Genomic DNA, 22,305 nt, shown 5'->3' on the forward strand with positions numbered 1-22,305 from the left:
TATGTACTCCACTTATCAGTCAAAGGGCAATGGAAAAGCCCGGTTTTACTTTCATGGGTTTTTTGCTTTCTCCTGTTGCTGTTAACATACCTCTCTTCTTTGATTGGACTGCTTCTTCCCTTTTCTTTACATCCATCTGTTTCCATACTTAGCATGATGAAAGTGAGTGTTATAAGCTAAGCAGGTAGGTTGTTCTTGAACTTAATTATGAGTGAATTTGAAATAAAAAAACACAATGAGCCCTGCTGAGTGTGACCAAAGGTCAATCCCATGTCCTGTTTCAGTAGTGACCAGGTAGATGCCTTCACAAAGATTATCATGGATAGCCTTTTCCCACTCTTTGCTCTCCAGGGACCAAGATGATTCTATTGGACAATTATGACAAATAGTAGCTGGAAGACGTATCCTCCATGAATCTGATGAATTTTTTTAAAAAACCTCCGAAACCAGTGGCTCTCACCACTGATGAGATTTGAGAGCCCCTCTGCTTAACTTTGTTAGGAAAGTCATGGGCATGCTGCTTTCTGTATAGAAGCTTACTATGGGAAGAAGCTGCTGTGATAAACAAACACTAACTCACCATCCCTACAGCATGTGTCTTTGATGGTAGTGACTAGCACCTAGAACTTCTATCCACAATTACTTCTGTAAATACCTGTGGAACTGCTTTGCATTTGTATGCTCAGTATCATAGGAACATACCATACATTACAATATTTATGTAGAGAGCAAATTCATGGGATGTGTAGGTTTTTAACACTTAGACTTCTCATTTGTTTTTTGTTTCTAGCTTGGCAAGGAATCAACAGTTTGATAAGCCTGCAATAGTTATCTTTGCAATGGTTGGGAATGATGTCTGCAATGGGTAAGTTGTCAAGAAACAGTAATGTTAATAGGGCTGGTCCTACCATTAGGCAGAGTGAGGCAATCAACTCAGGCGGCAGTTTCTGGGAGGGTGGGGCAAGGTGGCAAAGTGTTGGAGGACAGAGCTGTATGTGCATCACAGAGCTAGCCCTGTGCCCCCAAAACTACCTAAGGCAGCCAGTGTTGAAGTAAGGTTCAACTGCTTCTGTACCTGGAATGGGGGATGGAACATCTTGTCCTTTGCCTCACGCAGCAAAATGGCCCAGGATTCTTGTGACGATACTAGTTTTTATTATTTGTTTTATTGTCCCCCATGCTGGTTGGCCTTTCCCCTCCCTGTTTGTGTGTTACTGTGATTTTAGAATGTAAGCCATAGGGCAGGGTGTTTTGCATTCTGTTTTATTTTGTTCTGTACAGCACCATGAAAATTGATGGCGCTGTATAAATAATAATAATAATAATAGAGCAGGGGAGAAGTCACAACAGCTAAACTAGTGAAAAGCAGATATATGTTTGTTGTGTATTATCGTTTTTTTGTATTATCATTGGTATAACATCCTTGCAATATGCTGTGTTAACCATCTGGATACTGTCACATTTGTCACAAGTGAATATAGATTAGAGCCTTATGCATGAGTTGCACCACAGTCCTACCCTTTTGCTTTGGAAATGCCATTCTGCAAAAGGAACATCTACATTTGCCCATGATCAATCACAAAAGCCACTGGGATTAATCCCATGGAAAAAAATGGTATTGGGGAAAGGGTTAGCATGTGGATGGAATTGAACATTCAATCCATGAAAGTCCACCACGATGTATTTAGCACATCGACTTAAATCCACCATTAGGATTTAGCTCAATCTAAAGTTTTGCTTTAGATGGTTACAAGGGACTGACATTTTTGTTGTTCAGTCTAACCAATGGAGATTCCAGGAATTGGAATGCTGGATGATTGTATCAAAGAAGGAACATCTCAGTGAAGCCACTTTTCCATGTTGATTTAAACAAAAAACAATGATTGTTTGGTTGCTTTAAAAATGGCTAAAGGTGCTAAGTATTGCATTTATCCATTGAAACCTAATCAGCTGGTATTTAAGATAACTTTGATGGAATTAATAAAGCCTCCTGGTCTAATCTAGGTCTCTGCTCAAAGCAAGAGCTGCAGTTCTTCACCTTGCAGAATCGTGCCTCAGCCAAACTACAGTTAAAAATCCAAGTGCTTCATGCCAATATGGCAAGTGAGAGATTGAGAAATGCAGACATTTATAAGTGAGAGAGATAATGAAATTGGCAGCTCTTGTACTTTCCCAGCAGAACCCAAATTGCAATGTCCAAATGAGGAGGATGTACAAAAATATAGACAGATGGCACATATCTCACAGCCTACAGAGGCACAAATGTAGGACAGAGAAATAATATTATTTTAAAAGGTACATGAAAAAAATAAATGAATGCACAGAGGGGTCCTGTGTGTGTGTTTTTGAAGGAGGAATAAAAGCAAAATGGTTAGATTTGCTGTTTTTTCTAGAACTGATTATTTCTACAGCGTTCTTTTCCCAATGCTGTATTTTATCTGTGACATAAAAGCATGATAACAAGAAGGAAACAAGAGCTGACTGATTGGGGCCAGAGGCAATCTGTGCTTTGAAATGAGGGACAACTGAAAGAAGCGATAGAAAGAGATTAAACTTCCTTAATGGTATATCAGCCATTTTAGAGGTTTCACTGCCAAAGTGCCCCCTAGTTCAGAAAATACTTCTTATGCAGGTACTTCTGCTAACTGGCATGAGTCTGCATACAGGTGCAAATGGAGTGACTGGTCAATATTTACCTCCCGCCCCCCCCCCTCCAATCATTTCTTCTCAACAAGGGGTAGTATCCAATGGTAGTTCTACTGAGAGGAGACCAATTAAAATGAATGGGACTAACTTAAGTCCTATTCATTTCAATGGTTCTACTCTAAGTATGACTAACAGTGGATACTACCTGAGGAACCATTCCAACTTTTTTGGTAGGCCACAATTAGGCCCATACGGCACTAAGTTCTTTTGAAACTGTTTAAACAGAATCATGTAGAATGGACCCAGTTGACCTCGTAGTTCAGGTGTCTACAGCTTAGTGGCCCACAATTGCAAGTAGCCCACCGATCATGTATGGAAGCCCACTGGCCTGGGTGAATGCCTGAGACTGCAATACCCAAGCCACTACCTCACAAGCTGTGGAGACCTGATCTACCCAGTTCCAACCCTACCCTTTACTTACCCGAACAGATGGTTTGCATAATTTACACATGCTTATTACACCCTGAGTACTATGTTGTCTCCTTTTTCTTTCCTAGGCAACGTGACACAGTGAAAGCGATGACACGGCCTGCAGAGATGCGCTCCAATGTTAATCAGACCCTGAATTATCTAGACAATCACCTTCCAAAAGGGAGCCATGTGATTTTAGTCGGCTTGGCAGATGGCCGCTTCCTATGGGAAAACTTGCACAACAGATATTTCCCTCTTGGTAAATAGGCCAACTTCCTTTTTTTATTTTCTTTGACATGAAGCTGAGGCTCTAACAATTGGCCATGGTGCTGGGCCTCTGGAGATAGATAGCTCTGTGATGCCAGTACTTCAGTCCAAAACCCGTACTTGATTACTGTATATAAAATTGTAATAGACGGATGTTACTGGGATCGGGGCTTCCCCAGACAGCAATCCATCTACAGCCAGCATCAGACCCGCTCAAGTTTCAAGCAACTGCCCAGGGCTATAGATCTTTGAAAGGCTCAGCAAGCACCAGACTAAGCATCATCCTTATTCTGCAGATTTCTATAGTTAGCGGTAACAGTGGGACCATTCTATTTCAGTGAGGCCAAAGTCCTGGCATCTTCAGTTCTGCAAGCTCCACATACAAATGAAAGCTCTTCACAAAGTAGAGCTGGATAGACATTCCCCCCTAATGGGTCCTGTTTACTAAGGATAAATTTGAAGCGCCTCCCAGATCAAATCTCTAACATCTACCTCCTAGGTTGCTGAAAAGCATCAAATACATGCCTCCCCATATGTGTCTTGCGTATTTGCTGGGTGCATCCAGGCTGAACTGACTGGAGGGTCTTCCTCCCAATATCAAGTCCCTCCCATGATTCTAGAGCTGCCTTCCCGAGTGACATGCCTGTGGCCACCATGGCACCTGTGGGCACCTCCCTCAGTACCTGCAACCCCTCCCCCTCCCCCTCCCTACCATTTTTTCAAAATTACAAAAAGGAGTGGGTGGCTGGGCGCACTGCAGAACGAGGTGCCAGGCTCCAGCGAGCCATGTCTCTGGACCCATTTGAGCCCAGAAGAAGTCCTAGGGAATGAAGATGGAGGGCAGCTGGAGGCTGGCACTTCACTTTGCAGTATGCCTGGTCCCACAGCCACTACGACCAGGTGAGCTTGGCGGGCAGAGCAGCAAGGTAGCCAGGATGGGGGAGAAGGAGGAGGAAAAGATGTGTGTGTGCAGTGTGTGTGTGTGTGTGTACTCTATTGTAAGCAAGTGTACATTCAGATTAGGACCACCATGTACCCCCCTCCCACAACTTTTGCCCAAAAGGGAAAAGCCTCAATTGGAATCTTAGCTTTGAGTGTTCTTTGTCTGCATCTCCACGTATAGTGTGCAGCCATGGAAAGTCTCTGCTTTTTATCTTCCTTTTGGATTTACCCTGATGTAAAGGGCTTTCACATACTCCCCCTGTGTTTCAGACAGAACACAAGGAAGGAAAGGTATAACTCTCTCCCCGTTCCTTGCCATGTTTTCCAGTTCCATTGCCACTCCAATCCCTTTCCCTCACTGCAGCATCAGTTGTCATCCCTTCTTTTTCCCTCCCTACCTTAAAACAGCATACTGCTATTCTTGACTTCAGTCTCAAGTTATGCACTGTCAGTTTTTGTACACGAGGCATTTATTGAGCACTCGTGATTCCTCACTCATGGTAGTTGGCATGTGTTTTACACTACATCATCATCATCTAGGTCCTCTCCCACTGTTTGCCACCTTTATAGCGTGTGTGTTTTATAACGAGGAAAGTCTGGTATTTCTGCAAATGGCAGCATGAAACCCTGGTGTACTTGTGCAATTATGCTATAGCACAGTGCCACCTACTGGTTATGTAATGGAACATATAGAAAAGCAGAGAAAGAAACCCCCCAGAGGGGGACATGCGTAAAGGAGCCAATCTTAATCCCACAAAGAATTTGCAAGCAGAAGCATCAGTAAAGCTAAAAGACTTGTAGAGAAGCCCAGTGTGTTCCTGTGTACTTTGATAAATATGGCCAGCTCTGCTGGACAAACAGCAGTCTGTCCTCCAGCAGAGTAGAGCTAGGTTCATGATGGGAAATAGTTCCCCCTGTCATATATGAGCTAAATCCCCATCACCACCATTAAATCTCCTACACACGCACCCTATTCATGTTCCAGGAAGGTGTATATCTGGAACATATTTGCAGACATGTATAGAGACACTGGGTTGCATCCAATGGGCTGTATCCAATGTTAGTCTAACTTAAGTCCCATTCGTTTCAACGGGCCTACCTTAAGTAGGACTAACATTGGATATAACCCATGTATTTCTTCTTGAGCAAGAGCCATAATAAAGTTAAACATTTTACAGAATCCAAACTGGTCTTAATAGCATTTCCTCTTTAAAAATAGATAATTAATTGCACAATCCTGTACATGTCTACTCAGAAATAAGCCCCATTGACTTCAGTGGGACTACCAAGTACACGTACATAGGATTCCATCCTAAAATACTAAAGTCAGCATCTTGATCTAGATGTTGCTTGATCTGAAAATGCAGCAGCAAAAATCCTACTTTTCAGGACAAATGATCAAAGAACAGTATTGCTTCACATAAACCATGTTATAACAAATCTGTTGTGGATTTAACAGTGCTTGGGTTTAGTACATTTCCCCCCTCTATGACAGAAGATATTATTTCCACTTTAAAGGCAACCTATCTGAGGTATAAAAAGTGAAAACCATGATTGTACATAGTCACCTTTAATCTTCCTCCTTGATGTGAAATGGCTAAATTTGTTTTGGAGAGTGAAAGGCTTGTTAATGGGTAAAGCATCAGTCACTCACCCTTGGGATTTGAACTGAGTATTATATGACTCAGTTCTCTTGCTAGCTCAATTGGCTGAGAATAGAGGGGAAAGGTGTGTATGTGCAGGAGGACAGAAAACCACCCATACTTTGCAGCTGGGACAGATGCTGTTGTGGAAACTCGATCCCACTGTTTTGTTTCCTTTGCTTCCATCACGTCCAAGCCAAAATCTATGGTCTGTAGGTTAAAAGGTAATGAAATACCAATGATTTAAAGTGAAGGCTTTTTTAAAAAATAAAAAAGTTAAGGCACGTCTGGATAATAGCAATGGACTTGTTTGTTTGGGGTTTTATATCCTCTTCAAAATGAAACAGCACTTGAAGAAATTGTGATGCTGCTTTACATATGCGAAATGTGTGACTGTGGGTTATTTATTTTCTTTATTACATCTCTGCTCTGCCTACTAGCTGAAGCCCTTTGGGCAGTTCACAAATCAATGTGGATGCCACTGGGTAGTAGTCAAGCATTTCATGGTATGCACTGCTGTTTTGGGTACAGCATCTGTATATTGCTGTTATGGGATAGTTGGGGGAGTTTCTTTAGGCAAAAGTTACAAACGTATCATATGAATAGGGCCAAAGAAATCCAAGTTTAAATCCTTACTAGTCTATATGTTAGTTTTAATGCCCCCTACCCCGGTTGGTTTTTCCCCTCCCTCCCCCATCTGTTACTGTGATTTTAGAGTGTAAGCCATATGGCAGATTATCTTGTTTTGTTTTATTCTGTACAGTGCCATGAACACTGATGACTCTTTATAAATAAATAAATAAATAATAATAATAATAATAATAATAATAATAATAATAATAATAATGTGGGACATTGAGTTCTGCCTTCCTTCACAAACTAGTTGTGTGCATAAAAGGACTCGCCAATCTTACTTATCCCAAACTATTGTAGTAAGGATGGCAAATAAACAAATACTAGTTATGTGCAGAGTTTGAGGCTTAAAAAAAAACAGAACTTGAATTGGTCTGCTTCAGAAGTTGGATCCAAATTTCCTGTCCAAACAAGCAGAAACCTCTGTCCACTGCTACTCCCTAAACCTATTTTTGCCACAGCTCCCTATGCACAGTATTTATGGGGATTGTAGTATACACATGCAAGGGATCAAAACATCCAACATAGGCCAACAAAAATGGTGAAAGGGAGGCTGACTTGATGGCTCTGCATTGCCGCTACTTTTGAGAAAACCCTGCGCTTTCGCTGCTGCAGGGTAGTAGCACATAATCCCGACGCAGGAGACAGCATGGGCTTTCTGGTGGCCCTTTGGTTCACCAGGCCCACCTCCTGACCTCTGCCTACGCTTCCAGCGACCAATCAGGGATTGGAGCTGCCTGGGAACACATCCATCTCAACACTGAAGTTAGGTGGGACGGCAGAAGGCCCGTGGTCACTTTTCTCCAGCATAAAAAGTGCCCATTTTTTTTTAATACACAGCTTCACGGGAAAGCCCCACAGTGGCTGCAAGGTGGCTGCTGCATCATATAAGTAATGCAGTGCCACTGTGCAGCCACAGCAGGGCTTTTAAAATGTATAGACAGCCCTTGGGATAGGACGTAGCCAGGGAGATGGTTGGAGGGCTGGCTGTATATCATGTATATTCTTGGATGCCTGAATACCAAGAGTACAAAGTCCTTGTCAGGCAGATTCCTAGAGGGTTACCAGCAAGGAACATTGTCAAGTTTGATAACATTTCTGTTTTCCAGGCCAGTTAAACAAAGATGTCACATACGAACAATATTATTCGTTTCTGAGCTGTCTTCAGGTGAGTTGTCCAGATGTCCCGTGCAACGATATTTTAAGCTGAGAAATGGGGTGGAGGTGAGGGAGATAAAGGCGATGCATTCAGTTGGATAAACATCTTGTTGGTGTGAAATTTCAGATGGCTTGAATGTTCCTTTAGAAAGAAAGGAAAAGTTACCAATAACCGAAGATAATTATATCTGCAAGTATTTATAATAGCTTTTGATAGACTGTGAGCTAAGCACAAAGCATTTAGTCAGGGCTGACCTTGGCACAAGATGGAATTTTGTAAAGAGCAGACCTTTTGAAGTAATAGCAAATGGGAACAAATTTTTTTTTCATATCTTGCTGTTCTTAAGCATCTTATTTTCAAAGTATTATCAGCAAGTCTGTTGGAATCAACAAACCCCAGGGCCTGGTGGGAGAGAAGAAACTCTGGAGTGACAGCATCCAAGGTGCATTTGGGAAAGGGGAGGAGGCAACCATTTAAATATTTAATTTGGAGCATCAAAGTATTGGTAGGGCCCTCCTGGTTTCAGTGTCAAATACAACATAATGCAATGTATTGACTGGCAGAGATAAAAGACAATTTTATTCAGATGTCTGTCTATGGTGCATCTTTTCAGAACAACTGTTTTCTGAATTTCAGTTATCCATGTGGATTATCCCCATTCACTTGATGTTTCCTGTCAAGGTCTGAAAATATAATGCTATATGAAAAGCTCTTCCATTTATCCAGATGCCTAATCATCTAAATGTTTTCAGTGTCGCCTCCAGCCATTCAGATAACTGAGGTTGTGTTCTCGCATCCATTTTCACATGCCCATACCCAACTGGTTAAACAATATTTTCCACATTCACACAGGTCAATTCATGCAATGGTTGGATGTCTTCAAATGGCACACTTAGGGACCTGACCACAGAGGTATGTTTAATATAAAAGTACAGTAATGAATTTATGTATCAGAAAAGCAAGACGTTAGTTAGTTATTGCTAAAGAGATCAAGTGTTCTCAATTCTGACATCACTCTGAGTATAGATTTTTCTACTGCAGCTCAAGATTCTCAGACTGGATTCAGGTTCTCACATATTTTAGAAGCCTGTATGCACAAATGGGATACAAATGCTTGCAGTATGTGTTTAGGTGCAATACCTTGTTCTTTCCAAGAGTAAGATCCAATTCAAATCTTCAAAGAAATGTAAGCTATAGTGAAAGGGTGCAGAACCTAGCTGCCAAAATTGCTTGAGTGAACTGGCCAACTTCTTTTCAATAAATTTGTTTAGAACTGATCCAGATGTTCATGGCAGCACATGGCAGAATCCCTTTCATGACTGCATTGCTTCAGAAGGCATGTGGAGGGGAGAGCACTAAATGGTCAGGAGGACCCTTTCCCCGACCACTGAACATTTGATGGTTTCCCAGCTTTTGTACATCCCACCCCCATTCTAAAATGTTGAGATGCCTTCCCTAAGGTCTAGTTACTGCCAGTAAGAGCTTTAAGCTAAACTATGCTAGCATTTTGGCCCCACCCCTTTTGCCTTTGGCCCCGCCCACCACTGGAATGCGGCCCCTGAGAACTTCTCCGAAATGGAATCCGTCCCTAATGCTAAAAATGCTTATCATGTATTACCTAACGATGAACACATTTGAAAGCAACTTCCGTACACATCATAAAGAAGGCTTCTAGCTCAGCATTCTCCTTGGTATGATAGCTTTCCACATGCAGAAGAGATTTGACATGCATGTGCTCAGAAACCCGCACTCTCCCCTCCATGTGTCTTCTGAAGTAATGCAGTCACAAAAGGGATTCTGCCATGTTCTGCCTTGAACATCTGGATCAGCTCTAAATACATTTATTGAAAAGAGGTGGGCCATTTCACTCAAGTAGTTTTGGCAGCTATGGCCGCAAAGGTGATCTGGTCTATCTCTGTACCATCTAGAAATAGGTGAGAGCAGGCTTTGAATTCTTAGATTTGTTCAGCCTGCTTTGAAAACCTGACACTTGTAGGTGAATGTTTGCAGTATACCAGCATCTTTGTAGCATATTAGTCAAGGCTGTGTAAACAAGACCAATTGTTTGCAGAAAGAGAGCTTCCGTTTTGTGACTTGGATTATAAATGGTGTTTTTAAAATACATCACATTTATTCTCCTGCACAGAAGCTGAAACAGTACAAAGTTCACATGTTATTTGATTGTTTATATTATTGTGAGGTGCTCTGAACTCTTGGCAGACAGAGCAGGATAAGAGCTCTTATAACAATAAAATAATAAGTACACATATTTCTTATGTTTTCCCTCCACAGAGGGCCTCAGAGCTTTCCAATGTCCTGAAAGAAATAGCAAAATCTGAGAAATATGCCAATTTTGATGTTTTATACCTGGATTTCCCACTTAAACAACGTAAGTTTACATAAGAGCTGAATAAACAATTCCACTATACATCACTAGATGCAGGGTTAATGCCTATCAGCCTAATGGATACGTTTTTGTTGATATTGTCCAAAGATATGGGCAAGATTTTGGGGAGGTTTAAGGGCACCCTAAAAATGCTCAAAGTAAATACATTCAATTTTTTTAAAACCCAAAAAATTAGCCACTGGGGTCAATACATCATTGGAGGTTGGGTGCTCACCAACCTAATGGAGGTTGTGATGCGTAGACCTGGTTTCGTTGGTACAGCCAACTTGTGAATGGAAACTGTATGGAATATGCATGGTGCGGTGAATGTCGATATAGAGACATTTTTCTCCCTCTCTCATAATACTAGAACCTGAATGGTGGGGGATTCAGGACAGATAGAAGGAACTATTTCTTCACAGAGTGCATAGTTGAACTTTGTAATTCTCCATCACAAGATGCAATGATGGCCACCACTTTGGATGGCGTTAAAAGGGGGATTGGACAAATTCATGGAGGATAAGACTATCAATTGCTACAAGCTCTAATAGCGAGATGCTACCTCCAATATCAGAGGCAGTATGCCTACGTACATCAGTTGCTGGGGAACATGGGCAGGAGGGTGCTGCTGCCCTTGTGTTTTACTTTTGGGTTTCCCATGGGCAACTGGTTGGCCACAATGTGAACAGAATACTGGACTATATTGACCCCTGTTATGATCCAACAGGGCTCTTGTTATGTTCTTACATTCACAAAAGCATAGTGCAGGACAGTTGCCTGCATTTGTCCTGTTTTAGAGATTATATGCTGACATGTACTAGGACCAATACAATTGGAAAAGAGAAGTCTGTGGGAAGATGATTTAGATGATCTGTTCACCGCAGATAAGCTGACATAAGATCAGTCACCTGCTCCAATCCCCACTGATGTCTCAGGCACTTCTAAAGCATAAGGCCACAATCCACCCATACAAGAAAGAATTTGTCCCAAGAGGCGGGTGGGGGTGCACATTTCCACTTGCACTACAAGACAGATGTGACTATGTAGCTCCATCCATGTACTGCAGCATAAACATAGGTCACGTTGGGGTGGTACATACAGATGAACATAGCCATGTGCAGGGTTCCACAAGTCCTCTTTCCAGCATGGCAGTGGGGAATGGCTCTTCCCTCTCTGGCTGACCTGGACCACTGAGGCCAGGTCCAGGTCTGCCAAATCAACTAGCAACTCCCTGTTGATTTGTTGATTTGAACTTTCCAACAGAAAAAAAGATCCTGCTGCTCATTTGAGGAAAGGGTAATGTTTGAGGGAAGGGTAATATTGGTGACTTACAAGGCCAGCCAAAATTTATGGACTGGTTACAGCAATGGGCACCTGTCTCGAACTATTTATTTATATATCATTTGTTATTGCATTTCTGTATGCCCTTCCTTCAAGAAGCTCAAGGCAGTGAACATACTCCTCCCACCCTCCAGAATTTTATTTTATCCTCATAACAACCCTGTGAGATGGTTTAGCGGAGAGTTAGTGAGTGGCCCAACGTTACCCAGTGGGACTGATGGCTCAGCATGGTTGCCCACCCAGCAAGGAGGTGGCATGTGTATTGTGTAACATTTCTACCATGCTTGGATCTTGGATCGGGGCATAAGTGCTTTGAGGCTTACCAACCTGCGTTACTTAACATTCCTTTTACTTCGTTATGCAATCACTTCTTTACTTACAATAAATAATTAAGGAAGCAGTCGCTTAAATCCAAACAATTCTGAATACCTTCTTAATATTTCATAAGAGCTGCTCTCTGATTGCTGATGAGCCAAATTACTCTGAAGTGCTAAATATATTCAGTCACATTTTGGGCAGGAGATCGATATGATTTACGTTCTCACGTTTGTAAGTAAAAGCCAATCAAGACACAACCCAGCCTTTGGCAATGTTTTTCACAGCCCCATCAGCGGGTTTACAATTAAAGGCTTCTTCTTAGCAGAAGTGTCAGTTGTCAAGTTTCTCTTCTAAGCTGCCTCTGCTCTAATCACTGACCTATTTCTCAATTTTCTTTTTGCTAAAGTTGGTGCAAAACCTTTTTGGCGTCTCGAAGTATGAAATATTTAGCAGCACTTGCAATTTAATTTTGTGTGTGCTTTGGATGAAGTTCTAACTAGAGCTGTGCTCCGCTTCGCTTCGGAGCGTAGACGCAATAGCGAGGCGGCCTGATTCACCTCCGACAAAGGCGGAGACGAAGCGGGTCGGGGGGCTGCAGATCGAGGCAAAGAGGATCAAGACCAAGCGGATCCTTTGCCTCAATCCGGAGCTCCAAAAAAAAGGTAAGTGGGGGCTTACCTGGTGCTGCTGCAATCTGTGTGGCGACAGCGGCAGAGCCAGGTAAGGGGGCAGGGGGGAAGGGTCTTACCTGAGTCCATCGCGTTCCGGCAGCGGCTTCACCTGGGTCCGAGGACTCAAACTGGAAGACCAGGCCGCAACCACAGCCTGCCCTTCCGCTTTGAGCCTCGGCCTCAGGTGAAGCCGCTGCCGGAACACAACGGATGCAGGTAAGGGGGAGGAGGGAGGGGGCCTTACCTGGCACTGGTGCCGCCACCGTAGTCCATGCGGCGATGGCAGAGCCAAGTAAGGGGACAGGGGAAGGGTCTTACTTGAGTCTGTCACTTTCCGGCAGCGGCTTCAACTGAGCCCAAGGACTCAAACCGGAAGATCAGGGCTCAGGTGAAGCCGCTGCCGGAACACAATGGATGCAGGTAAGGGGGGAGTAGGGAGGGGGTCTTACCTGCCGCCGCTGCAGAGCTCTGATTCAGATCCGGAGCTCCACAGCAGAGCGGAGCGGACCATAGGCAGATCAACGCGGGGTGGAGCGTACCCAATCCAGAATTTGTGGATCAGGTGCGGAGCGGATGGGGGGGATGTCCATGCACAGCCCTAGTTCAGACTTTTGAAATTCTGGTCCGATTTCACTGGGGGCTCGGCCTCATCCAGTATTTTAGAATGCTGATTAGGCGAAGCTGTTTCCCAGCGTTAATTTTTCTCAGGGTGAAATGTGCATGTTCCTGTTCAGAAGCCTCCATTAAACTAATTGAACTGAAACAATGATAGTTTGTTCAAAGAGTTGGAGGAGGCAGGGTAGGATCATTGGAGCCTATGGTGTCACTTCTGTTTGCATGTTTTGTAGCACTTTAAAAACCTGAGAAAGTTGACCATGGGACAAAAGAAAAGTATATAAATGCTATGAGCAGCAAAGACTATATTGTTCTGCCTTTAACTCTCTCTTAGGCTGCAATCTTGTACACACCTTCCTGGGAGTAAGTCCCACTGAACTCAATGGGGCGTCCTTCCCAGTTGACATGTATAAGATGTCACTCTCAAGCCTTTTGTGTAACTGATATGATTGATAAAGTAGGTGTACGTGAATTATTTTTGAAGCTGAAAGTGAGAATTTCCAAACTATTTTATCTCGCATGCATGCCCCAGTGAGGGGCATGCATGTATTTGCATTTAAGAAACCTGAGGTTGTCGGGCAGAGGCGAAGTATGGCTGGCTGGGGAATGCTGGGAATTGTAGGACTTTTTTCTGTGTAAATATGCATGGGATTGCACTTTAAGTAGACTGTATTGAGGCAACTCTTAGAAAAGGGAGGATCCATGGAGGAAGGGGGAGAAAAGAGGGTCCAACAAAAGGAGGGGCAATAAAAGAGAGGATCCCAAAAATAAATGCCCACAGGACAAAGGCATCCTCAGGCCTGAAAAAAATGACCAATGTCTCAGGAGGCCAAAAAATTTACCTATCTCTGGAAAGGTACAGCGGGGTCTACAACAAGAATTGGGATTTGAATTCCTGGTTGACAATTTTCATCTAGAGTTGTACTGGAGGGATGTGGTTCTGTGCTCATTCTTCTGAACTTCCCAGCAACATCTGACCATTTAATGAACCATCAAAGCTATCTGGGCCACCTCCAGTGCTTGATTCCACTGCTGCTTGACGGAATGGTGCCACGGGGCAGCATTAGGGGCCTGCTGCTCTGCCACACTGGGTTTGGTCTGTTGGGTGCTCTAAGGCTCCGTGTAGTTCTCAGCTTTTAAACATCTCTATCCAACTGCAGGGGGAGATCATTCTTTCTGAGTGTGTAGTCATCAAGGCGGTGGTGACACCTAGCATTATCTTATTTCCCATCATATCCAGGAGTAGTAGTGGTTTCTTGAATGGGTAAGAATTAGGAAAGACTTTTATTCCACCACAGGATGTAATTTATACCAGAACTGCTTTCACATCTAATCCGTGGGGCTGGTAGCTCCAATTTCAGTGGGGCTGTAAATCCATTTTGGATTTCAGACAGTACCAGCCAGAACTCTATAGGAGCTATCCAAAGTGCTGGATTCCATTTTGAGAATAGGGTTCAGCACTTTGGATAGCTCTTTTAGAATTCTGGCTGGTTCTGACTGAAACCCAGAATGGATACACAGCTCCACCAAAATTGGAGCCACTGGCTCTACTGCTTCTAATGTGATATACATTTCCAGAAAGGTTATTTCCTCTTAGCAGGTGTGCAGCAATGAAAAATGGCACAGCTATATACTTTAGGCTAAATACATACATAGCTGTAATTGTCCATTTTTGACCGTTGACCTTAATTTTTGGTGTTGAAGAAGATGCAACCAAAACATGGAAGACTGGAAGTGTTAAATCAGTATTAAGTTTAATATTTTGTAACTTTGCCTCTCTTCAGCCTCATTTATACTTGGAATTGAATGTGAATTGTTCTGCCAGCACTTATGTTCAAAGAGTTTCCCTTGCATAAGTATCTCGGAAAGGCTTAAATGCTGCCTGGAAGGAAAGAGGATTGGATACAGTATTGGCTCCAACGGTGTTACATAAATCATCATAATCTTCATGTGCTACAGTCAGCTGCTAAAAATACTGCCTGTGATGCTGTGTGAAGTGAATGTGATGTTTATACGTGTGGTGCATAATCTTCTGTAATTATCTGATTTACAGTTGTTGAGTTATGGCAGAAATCCGGAGGAGAGGCCTGGCAGCTAATAGAACCTGTTGATGGATTTCACCCTAGTCAGGTAAAAGGGTGGTGGTGGTGGGTAGGTAAATGGAAATAAGGGATAAAAGAGACAATACTAAGAGAATAAGTCCAAGGGACCACAGACTCATGTATGAGGCTTTGCTCTCCCATGGACGCCCTGGTGCTCAACTGCAAACAGAAGGGAATTAATTACTGTCCTCTGTGGATGTGTATATAAGCATACACATATTCTGAGATACACATGTACAAGGGATCTTTTGACTTTGACAGTAGCATGTCTTAGCAGATTTGTCTCAATGCTATATATATATATATATATACACACACACACACACCTCTCTTCCAAAAGGGGTTGGTTTATTTGTTACAAATGGATAAAAATATACACAGTGGTCTCATTGGGAATTAGCTAGCTGGTCATAGGTGCTATAGGAATTCCAATGCAGAATTAATTAGCTCATATATAGTTAGTAATCCTATGCATATTAAACATATAAGGCAGAAAAAAATGAATACCATAGACATCCATACACAGGACACCAAGGTGGAAGGCCCACTCAGTCTTTGAACTGAATGTTGCTATGCATAGCAAGCTAGGCATGGAAATGAGTGGTTAAACTGGAATTAAATGGGCTAGGTTATGGTTCCTATGGAGTTGTAAAATCCATGACAAGGCAAATTGGGTTTCTAAGGGAGGGAAGGAGTTGGGAGAGCGAACAACTGGAAGGTTGAACAGAGAGAAAGAGCTGACAGAAGTTTGTCTGTAGCTGCGGAAAAAGCACAGCAGCTAGTCCTTGTGCAAAGTCACCATGGCAAAGAGCAGGGTAGTTTAGGGCAGCTAACTTTGGTATGCTCAGACCAATTTTTAGCACTTGAGTGTGGCAATCAGGTGGAGGCACCGTCTATGAGCTGAGCCCATCTGTCCATGGAAGTCATATCTTCAAGCCCATCCAGTCACTTCAATGAGTCTACTCTATGAGCATTTCTACATGAGGCTTGTATGGCACACTCATGATTGTTCACTCACAGAAATTTGCAGGACCTTTACCTGACATCATCAACCTCCAAGATGTCTCCTGCGCTTTCCCCCCTTTATGCCGCTTTTAAAAAGATCAGAGATAACCCAATAAGCAAGGTAAATCCAATATATCAGTAGCACAATCTAGTAGCTGTAAAGGAAGTCAGGGTCCACCTGACAACCCTGCAAGGTAGGCTCCTGGACCAAACATCCTAAACTCCCAAGTAACCCACCTCCCTGCCCTGTCCACAACCGGGACGAGCCAGATGTTCACGGGAATAAACGACAGACACACATTTAGAGACCAACGCAACTTTATTGCAATCACTAAAACTAACACGTTAGGCCTTGGTCGTAAAACAGCCCCTTTTAAAATAGGAAGGGGGAGAATAGGGAAGGGGGGAGGAAGGGGGAATGTGGAAAAGGGAGAGTAAGGAAAGAAGGTGAGGGAAAGCTCTAATATTTAGCCATTACCCCAAGAAGCATTCATACGACCCCACACCCAGCCAAAATCTGGCTGGCCTTCTCCAGAATACCCACCCACGTTAAAACATAAAAAAACTTTCTAACTCCGGGCAACCTCTGTGGTTGCCACAGACCTGATCTTCCCACTTGACATACGCACGCACCTCCAAGGAAGATGGAGGATCTTCTTCATAGAGCTTTTAATCTCTTTTTGGGACCCCCGGTCCCATGACTTAGGTAGACCAACCAGTGCCCTTTCTGGGCTATAGCCCACCCCCCTCCCATCGGGGCCAAGCCACCTCTTTTTCCCACCGCTGAATCCTGTTAAGTTTGTCCACCGTCCTGATAATCTCCAGGTGCCAGTGGGAGCTGGTCTGGCTCGAGACAGGGATGACCTGGGCTGGCGGCCACCAAAGCCTGGCAAAGCCAGTTTGAACGATAGACCACAGATCCTTCCTAGGGGCAGATCTTACACCCTCATAGCAACAGCAAAATTAAACATACAGATTTGCACCCCTGTCCTTCACAGTAGCTGTAGAATGAAACATATAGAAAACATATAGGCTTTACCAAGAAAGGGAGTCCTAAATTCAAAGCACATGTCCCCCTGTGTAAAGGAGCTGATCATAATCCCTCAAAGAATCTGGAAACAGATGTAGGATTTTAGCCTAGTATCATAAAGCTCTATAACTAAGTCTAGGTCCAACCCTATTATCCAATCTTAGGCTATCCATAGCCTAACAATTCTAATTGTAGATTGTAGTCCAATTGTAAACTGCCCAGAGAGCCTTGGCTCTTGAACAGTATAAAATGTAATAAATAAACAAACAAACAAATGGACCCCATAGTATTTTTTTCTTAATACATTTTGTCTCATTCACATATATTTTCTTATCTAGTTTAGGGCGCAATCCTATGGGGATGGCTGTAAGCCTCTGAACTCAGAGGTTTCCGGTCATCCCATGCAGAGTGGGAGGAGGAGCAGAGGCAATCTTTGCCTCTCTGCTCCTCCCACCCTTCTTTTAGCTAGATGGGCATTTTCATCTCTCTAACTGAGACATCTGGGAATGGGAGGAAAGGAGGGTAGGGATACAGCATAAGCCATCCCCTCCCCGCTCGGTGGCACACCCCTTTCCCTTCCCTCCAAGATTGTCATCATGGTTCTCTCTGCACCAACTGCAAGGGGGCGAGGAACTTGAACTCCTGGGTCCAAGATCAGAGCAATGACTCTGACCTCGGATCCAGAAAACCAAAATATCCTATGGCCCTCCAGACAGTGTGTAGGGGCATAGGATTGCTTTCTTAGCCAGTTTATAATCGTCATGGCTTTCCACACAGAATCCTGGTAATTTGTGTTCAGTGAGAGTGTCAATAATTCAGTTAGATATCCGTAAGAATTGTTCTTCAACCAATATAAGTCAGTGTAATTATATGCACCGTAAACTGATTATGGACTGGTCATTCTGTCAGAGAATCAGGTGATTTAAGTATCTATCCAATTCATTTAATAATGCTTCCCACCCACAATGTGTTATATGGACTATTTGTGCTGCAATCAATAAATGAAATAACTTTATTCCAGCATTTGTCCACTGACTCCAGTGATCATGGCCCAATTCATGTTTATTCCTAGTGGTGTGGAAACCACTTCCCTGTGGAATTTCCCCATGTCTCTGGGTTAAGCATTTAAAATACAGGAACATCATGGGTGGGGCTGATTGCATATTTCTCTTCCCACCTCATCCATGCACCTTGCCCTGCTTGGCCAAACGATTGGGTGAAAAGGAATCACACCCTTGCTACTGTACATGTGGTTCCTGTATTCAGAAATCATGCATAGGATTTCACCATGAGGAACCTGCCCCTTTGCTGCTAACAGGAAGTGTGAATGGGGACTGGGAATAAATGGCTTGTGTACTGGGGCTATCTGAAGTCAAGTAGAATTTTCAACAGCACTTCATATCTAAGAGGAATTCAAAGCTACTACAAAGTAAAGTAGGCCTAGAAATTCCATTCATCATGCTGTCCTTTAATTAATTGCTTCTGGAATTTTAGATACAGGATCGATTATGCCATCCCCCTCTAATTTATTTTAACCAGGGGGAAAATCCTCACAGCCCCAGCATCGTCGTCCTCAACTCTCAAATAGTGTAAGCTGTTTGGGTGAATTGCATAGCTTCGAGGGCAATACTTGCTTTGAGTGGTTGATTGTTTTGTACGTATGACATGACCATGCATTTCAACAGAACCTTATAAAACAAAATAGTTATATGCTTCAAAAAGCTCTAAAGCAATAGAGGCTGCCAAACAGGACCAGTCTGAGTTCATTCTAGAGAATTATAATTGCTCTATATGGGCAGAACACTGCTTGAGGGTCATTAGACCCTTTCCAAATGACAAAGTGTGTTTGTCAGAAAACTCCCAAAGCTGGAAATATCCATGTATTTACATATTTTAAAGGACTGAGCTGAAAAAGAAGTCCGTACCTAACTCAGAGAACCTGAACATGAATTTAATAAGTCATATAGGAAGCTCTGTAGTAGAAAAAAATATAATAAAGCTGGCAGCATTTCAACTTGACTTAGGAAGGGAAAAATAATACTAAGAGTTTTGTAGAGGATCAAATTTCCACTGAAATGGGCTGTTATATACAAAAAGAGAATAGGGTTGGATCCGTATTTAGTCATACTTGCAGTAGACCCATTGACCTCAGTGGGGCTTAAGTTAGTCATTATTAACGTAAGTCCCATTGATCCCAGTAGTTCAACTCTTCTATTAATAAATCTGGCTCCAACCTATAGTGATGTACATTTCAATTATTTTACAGCTAACATATCTCATTGGAGTGTCTCAGTTGCCACACCAGTTTATATAGTTTAGTCTTCCCTAACCTGGGGCCTACCAGATGTTTTGGACAATTCCCATAATCCCTGACCATAGGCCATGCTGGCTGGAGCTGATGGGACTTGTAGTCCAAAACATCTGGAAGGTCCCAGATTGGGGCAGTTGAAGTTGCTTGTGGAAAAATCACTATTGTAACATTTTAAGATGTTAGCAACGGTCCACTTTACTTTTTGATCCATCCAAATTGCTGCATTTGTTGGCTAGCAGGCAGCGAAGATTGACTAGGTTTATGGAAAGTCATCTGTGTTTCCAAGCATGCAGTGCAATCTTATGTGAGTTCACTCAGGCTTAAGCCCTGCTGTGTTCAGTGGGGCTTACTCCAGGTAAGTGTGCATATAATTGCAGCTTAAGCACTCCATATTAGAGTAGTGAGACTAAAACTGTTAAAGCCATAACAAGCATCACTATTTGCAATACATTTTGCAGTTATGAAAAAGGCATTGCTTAATAAGGAGAGAGGCTAGTATTTACTAAGGACAGAAAGGTGATTAGACCCAATGAAAAAGATCCAAATATTGTGATCGGTTTGTAAAGAGGGTATTTACTAAATTTGGAGTTAATGGATTGGATCCAGCCTTAGTCATACTAAAAGCAGACCCATTCAAACCAATGGGCCTTGTTAGTCATGATTAACTTAAGTCTCATCAATTTCAATGGGTCTACTTTCAGTTGTCAGTAAGTATGGATCCAGCTCATTGAATATTTAACAGAAACTCTTCCAAGGTCTGCTTAGCATGACTTTCCCCACATCCCAGGGGATAAATTTAGCATATGAAGCTCTTCCTAAATTAAACTAAAGTACTTTATAACCCCTTTTGATTTGACTGCCTCTAGATTGCCCAAGCACTTGTAGCAAGCATCATCTGGAAGCAGATACTCCGTGACTGGCCTCATGTTCTTGGAAAAGAAAATCCATTCAACAGTGAGATTGAAGCAGTCTTCAACTCTCAAGGAGGGCACTGATACAACCATCAAGGATCACATTTCCTCAGAAGTAATCTGTAGAGACCATAGACCAGTAGTGGCACTGTTTTTCATTTGAGTGTTTCCACATCAGTTTGCAAGTTTCCTTTCTATAACGTGCTTCGATATCCAGTCTGATTAAATGAACAGGTTGCTAAGTTTGCAGATTTGTCAATATAGTACATAACTGTTTATGCAGAATATTAAGGCTGTCAATGTTTACCAAATAAACTAAAATTGCAGAGGGGTATTTTGAGCAGTGAAGACAAATGCATGGGTGGGGCAGAGAACTGGACACAAACTAATCAAAGATAAACACCTTCTTGTTCTACTGACATCAGTGGGAGTTAAATGACTGCTTAATTCTATGCCAATTAAATCAGTGAGAATTGGATATGCAATTTCTTTTTTTAAGACTATTGGACATTTTGTTATGTTATTGTAATTTAAAATGTTCTCTATTGTGTGATAGTTTTTATTACGTTACTAAAGTGCCAATCAATTCATATCTCTATCATGTGTGTGTATATATATGAATGAAGCAGCTATGGGGCAAGAGATTCACTGCCCAGCACCATATCAATGACGGCTGTGCTACCCAATGTTGGGAGAAGGAAGACATGTTTTGCCCCTGCTAAAACAGTGTCCCTATGCATGTATACTCAGAATTAACCTCAATCAGGCTTACTCCCAGGCAATTTATAGAATTCCACTCTTAATGTCACACTTTATATTTTACTACAGCAGTGTCAGCTTCACTTATTAGGCAGAAATAGAGGGGGTGGAATTGGGGATATCTTCAGTTAAACTTGGTCCCTGGTTTGGCCAATAAGTTGGAATGTATAAAATGTCTAGTTGCACTTTTGCTAAGATTTTCTGAAAGAAAAAGCCTTCTAGGGTCATGGATGCGGTGGACCTCCCCCGCACCCTTTAATACGAACATGAAACATCTGATTGTTGAATTCCAAGAGGATCAAAGCAGATTTGTATTGAACGCAAATGTATCAAAAATGCTGGAGTTGTCATGTTCTTCTCCTAAGTAAAACATTTTCATTAGAAGTCCAGACTATTAACACCATTATAAGTATTTTCTTTTTGGAGAAGTACCTAAATCTCTTTAAGCAAGGCCTGATTATAATTCAATAAAAGGTAGAAATGAGATAATCAAACTGGATGTTCCTTGCTGTGCGAAGCCACACATTTCCTCTTCAATTTCTTTTGCAAAGACTGAACTTCAAGGTGTCTGCTATCAAGGCAAATATGGGGGGATTGATTTTTCGCACCATGTCATTTAATACCCCTGACCCATTTTTAGTTTGCTTGGATATAAAGCACAAGTGGGGAATCTCTGGCCCCCAAGACACACTAAACTGACCTGGGCAGCCTTTGCCAGTAGACATGTCCTATTTTGGAACCTGTCCCTTGTCTTAGATCTAAGAACTTAGATCTGTAGATCTAAGAATCTGCCCTTTGTCTAAGATCTGTCATTTCCTCCCCATTTTCCCTGGTGTTTTGGGAGCTGCCCAAATGCTTTCCCCTGCTGGACATTGAAAAAGGCTCCCTTTCTCAGCACTCAGTGGGCATCAGCTGCTGATACGAGAGAAGTGCTTTTCCTTGCAGGAGAGGGGGTGGGCACCTTTGGAAGAAGCTGCTGAGTGATTCATTTGTTTGCTTCTGAATAAACATGCTGAAGCTTCTCCTGTGCAGATTTAAAATCAGGAAAAATCTTATTTTGGTCCTGCCCACTTTGCCTTTGGCCTCAACCACAGA

At 42.5% G+C, this 22,305-nt stretch overlaps 1 protein-coding gene across 1 annotated transcript in view; it reads left to right on the plus strand.

Moving 5' to 3' along the window:
• AOAH (acyloxyacyl hydrolase) overlaps window positions 1-21,025 on the plus strand; it is an 87,123-nt gene extending 66,098 nt beyond the window's left edge. The window contains exons 16-22 of the mRNA XM_063116094.1: window positions 791-865; window positions 3,204-3,376; window positions 7,712-7,770; window positions 8,614-8,673; window positions 10,054-10,150; window positions 15,146-15,222; window positions 20,407-21,025. Of these exons, the coding sequence (XP_062972164.1) occupies window positions 791-865; window positions 3,204-3,376; window positions 7,712-7,770; window positions 8,614-8,673; window positions 10,054-10,150; window positions 15,146-15,222; window positions 20,407-20,535 (670 nt within the window). The 3' untranslated portion in view covers window positions 20,536-21,025. The remainder of the gene's footprint in view (window positions 1-790; window positions 866-3,203; window positions 3,377-7,711; window positions 7,771-8,613; window positions 8,674-10,053; window positions 10,151-15,145; window positions 15,223-20,406) is intronic.
• The last annotated feature ends 1,280 nt before the right edge of the window (window positions 21,026-22,305 follow it).

This window comes from Elgaria multicarinata, chromosome 1 (genome assembly GCF_023053635.1).
Source record: "Elgaria multicarinata webbii isolate HBS135686 ecotype San Diego chromosome 1, rElgMul1.1.pri, whole genome shotgun sequence".
Classification (NCBI taxonomy): domain Eukaryota; kingdom Metazoa; phylum Chordata; class Lepidosauria; order Squamata; family Anguidae; genus Elgaria; species Elgaria multicarinata.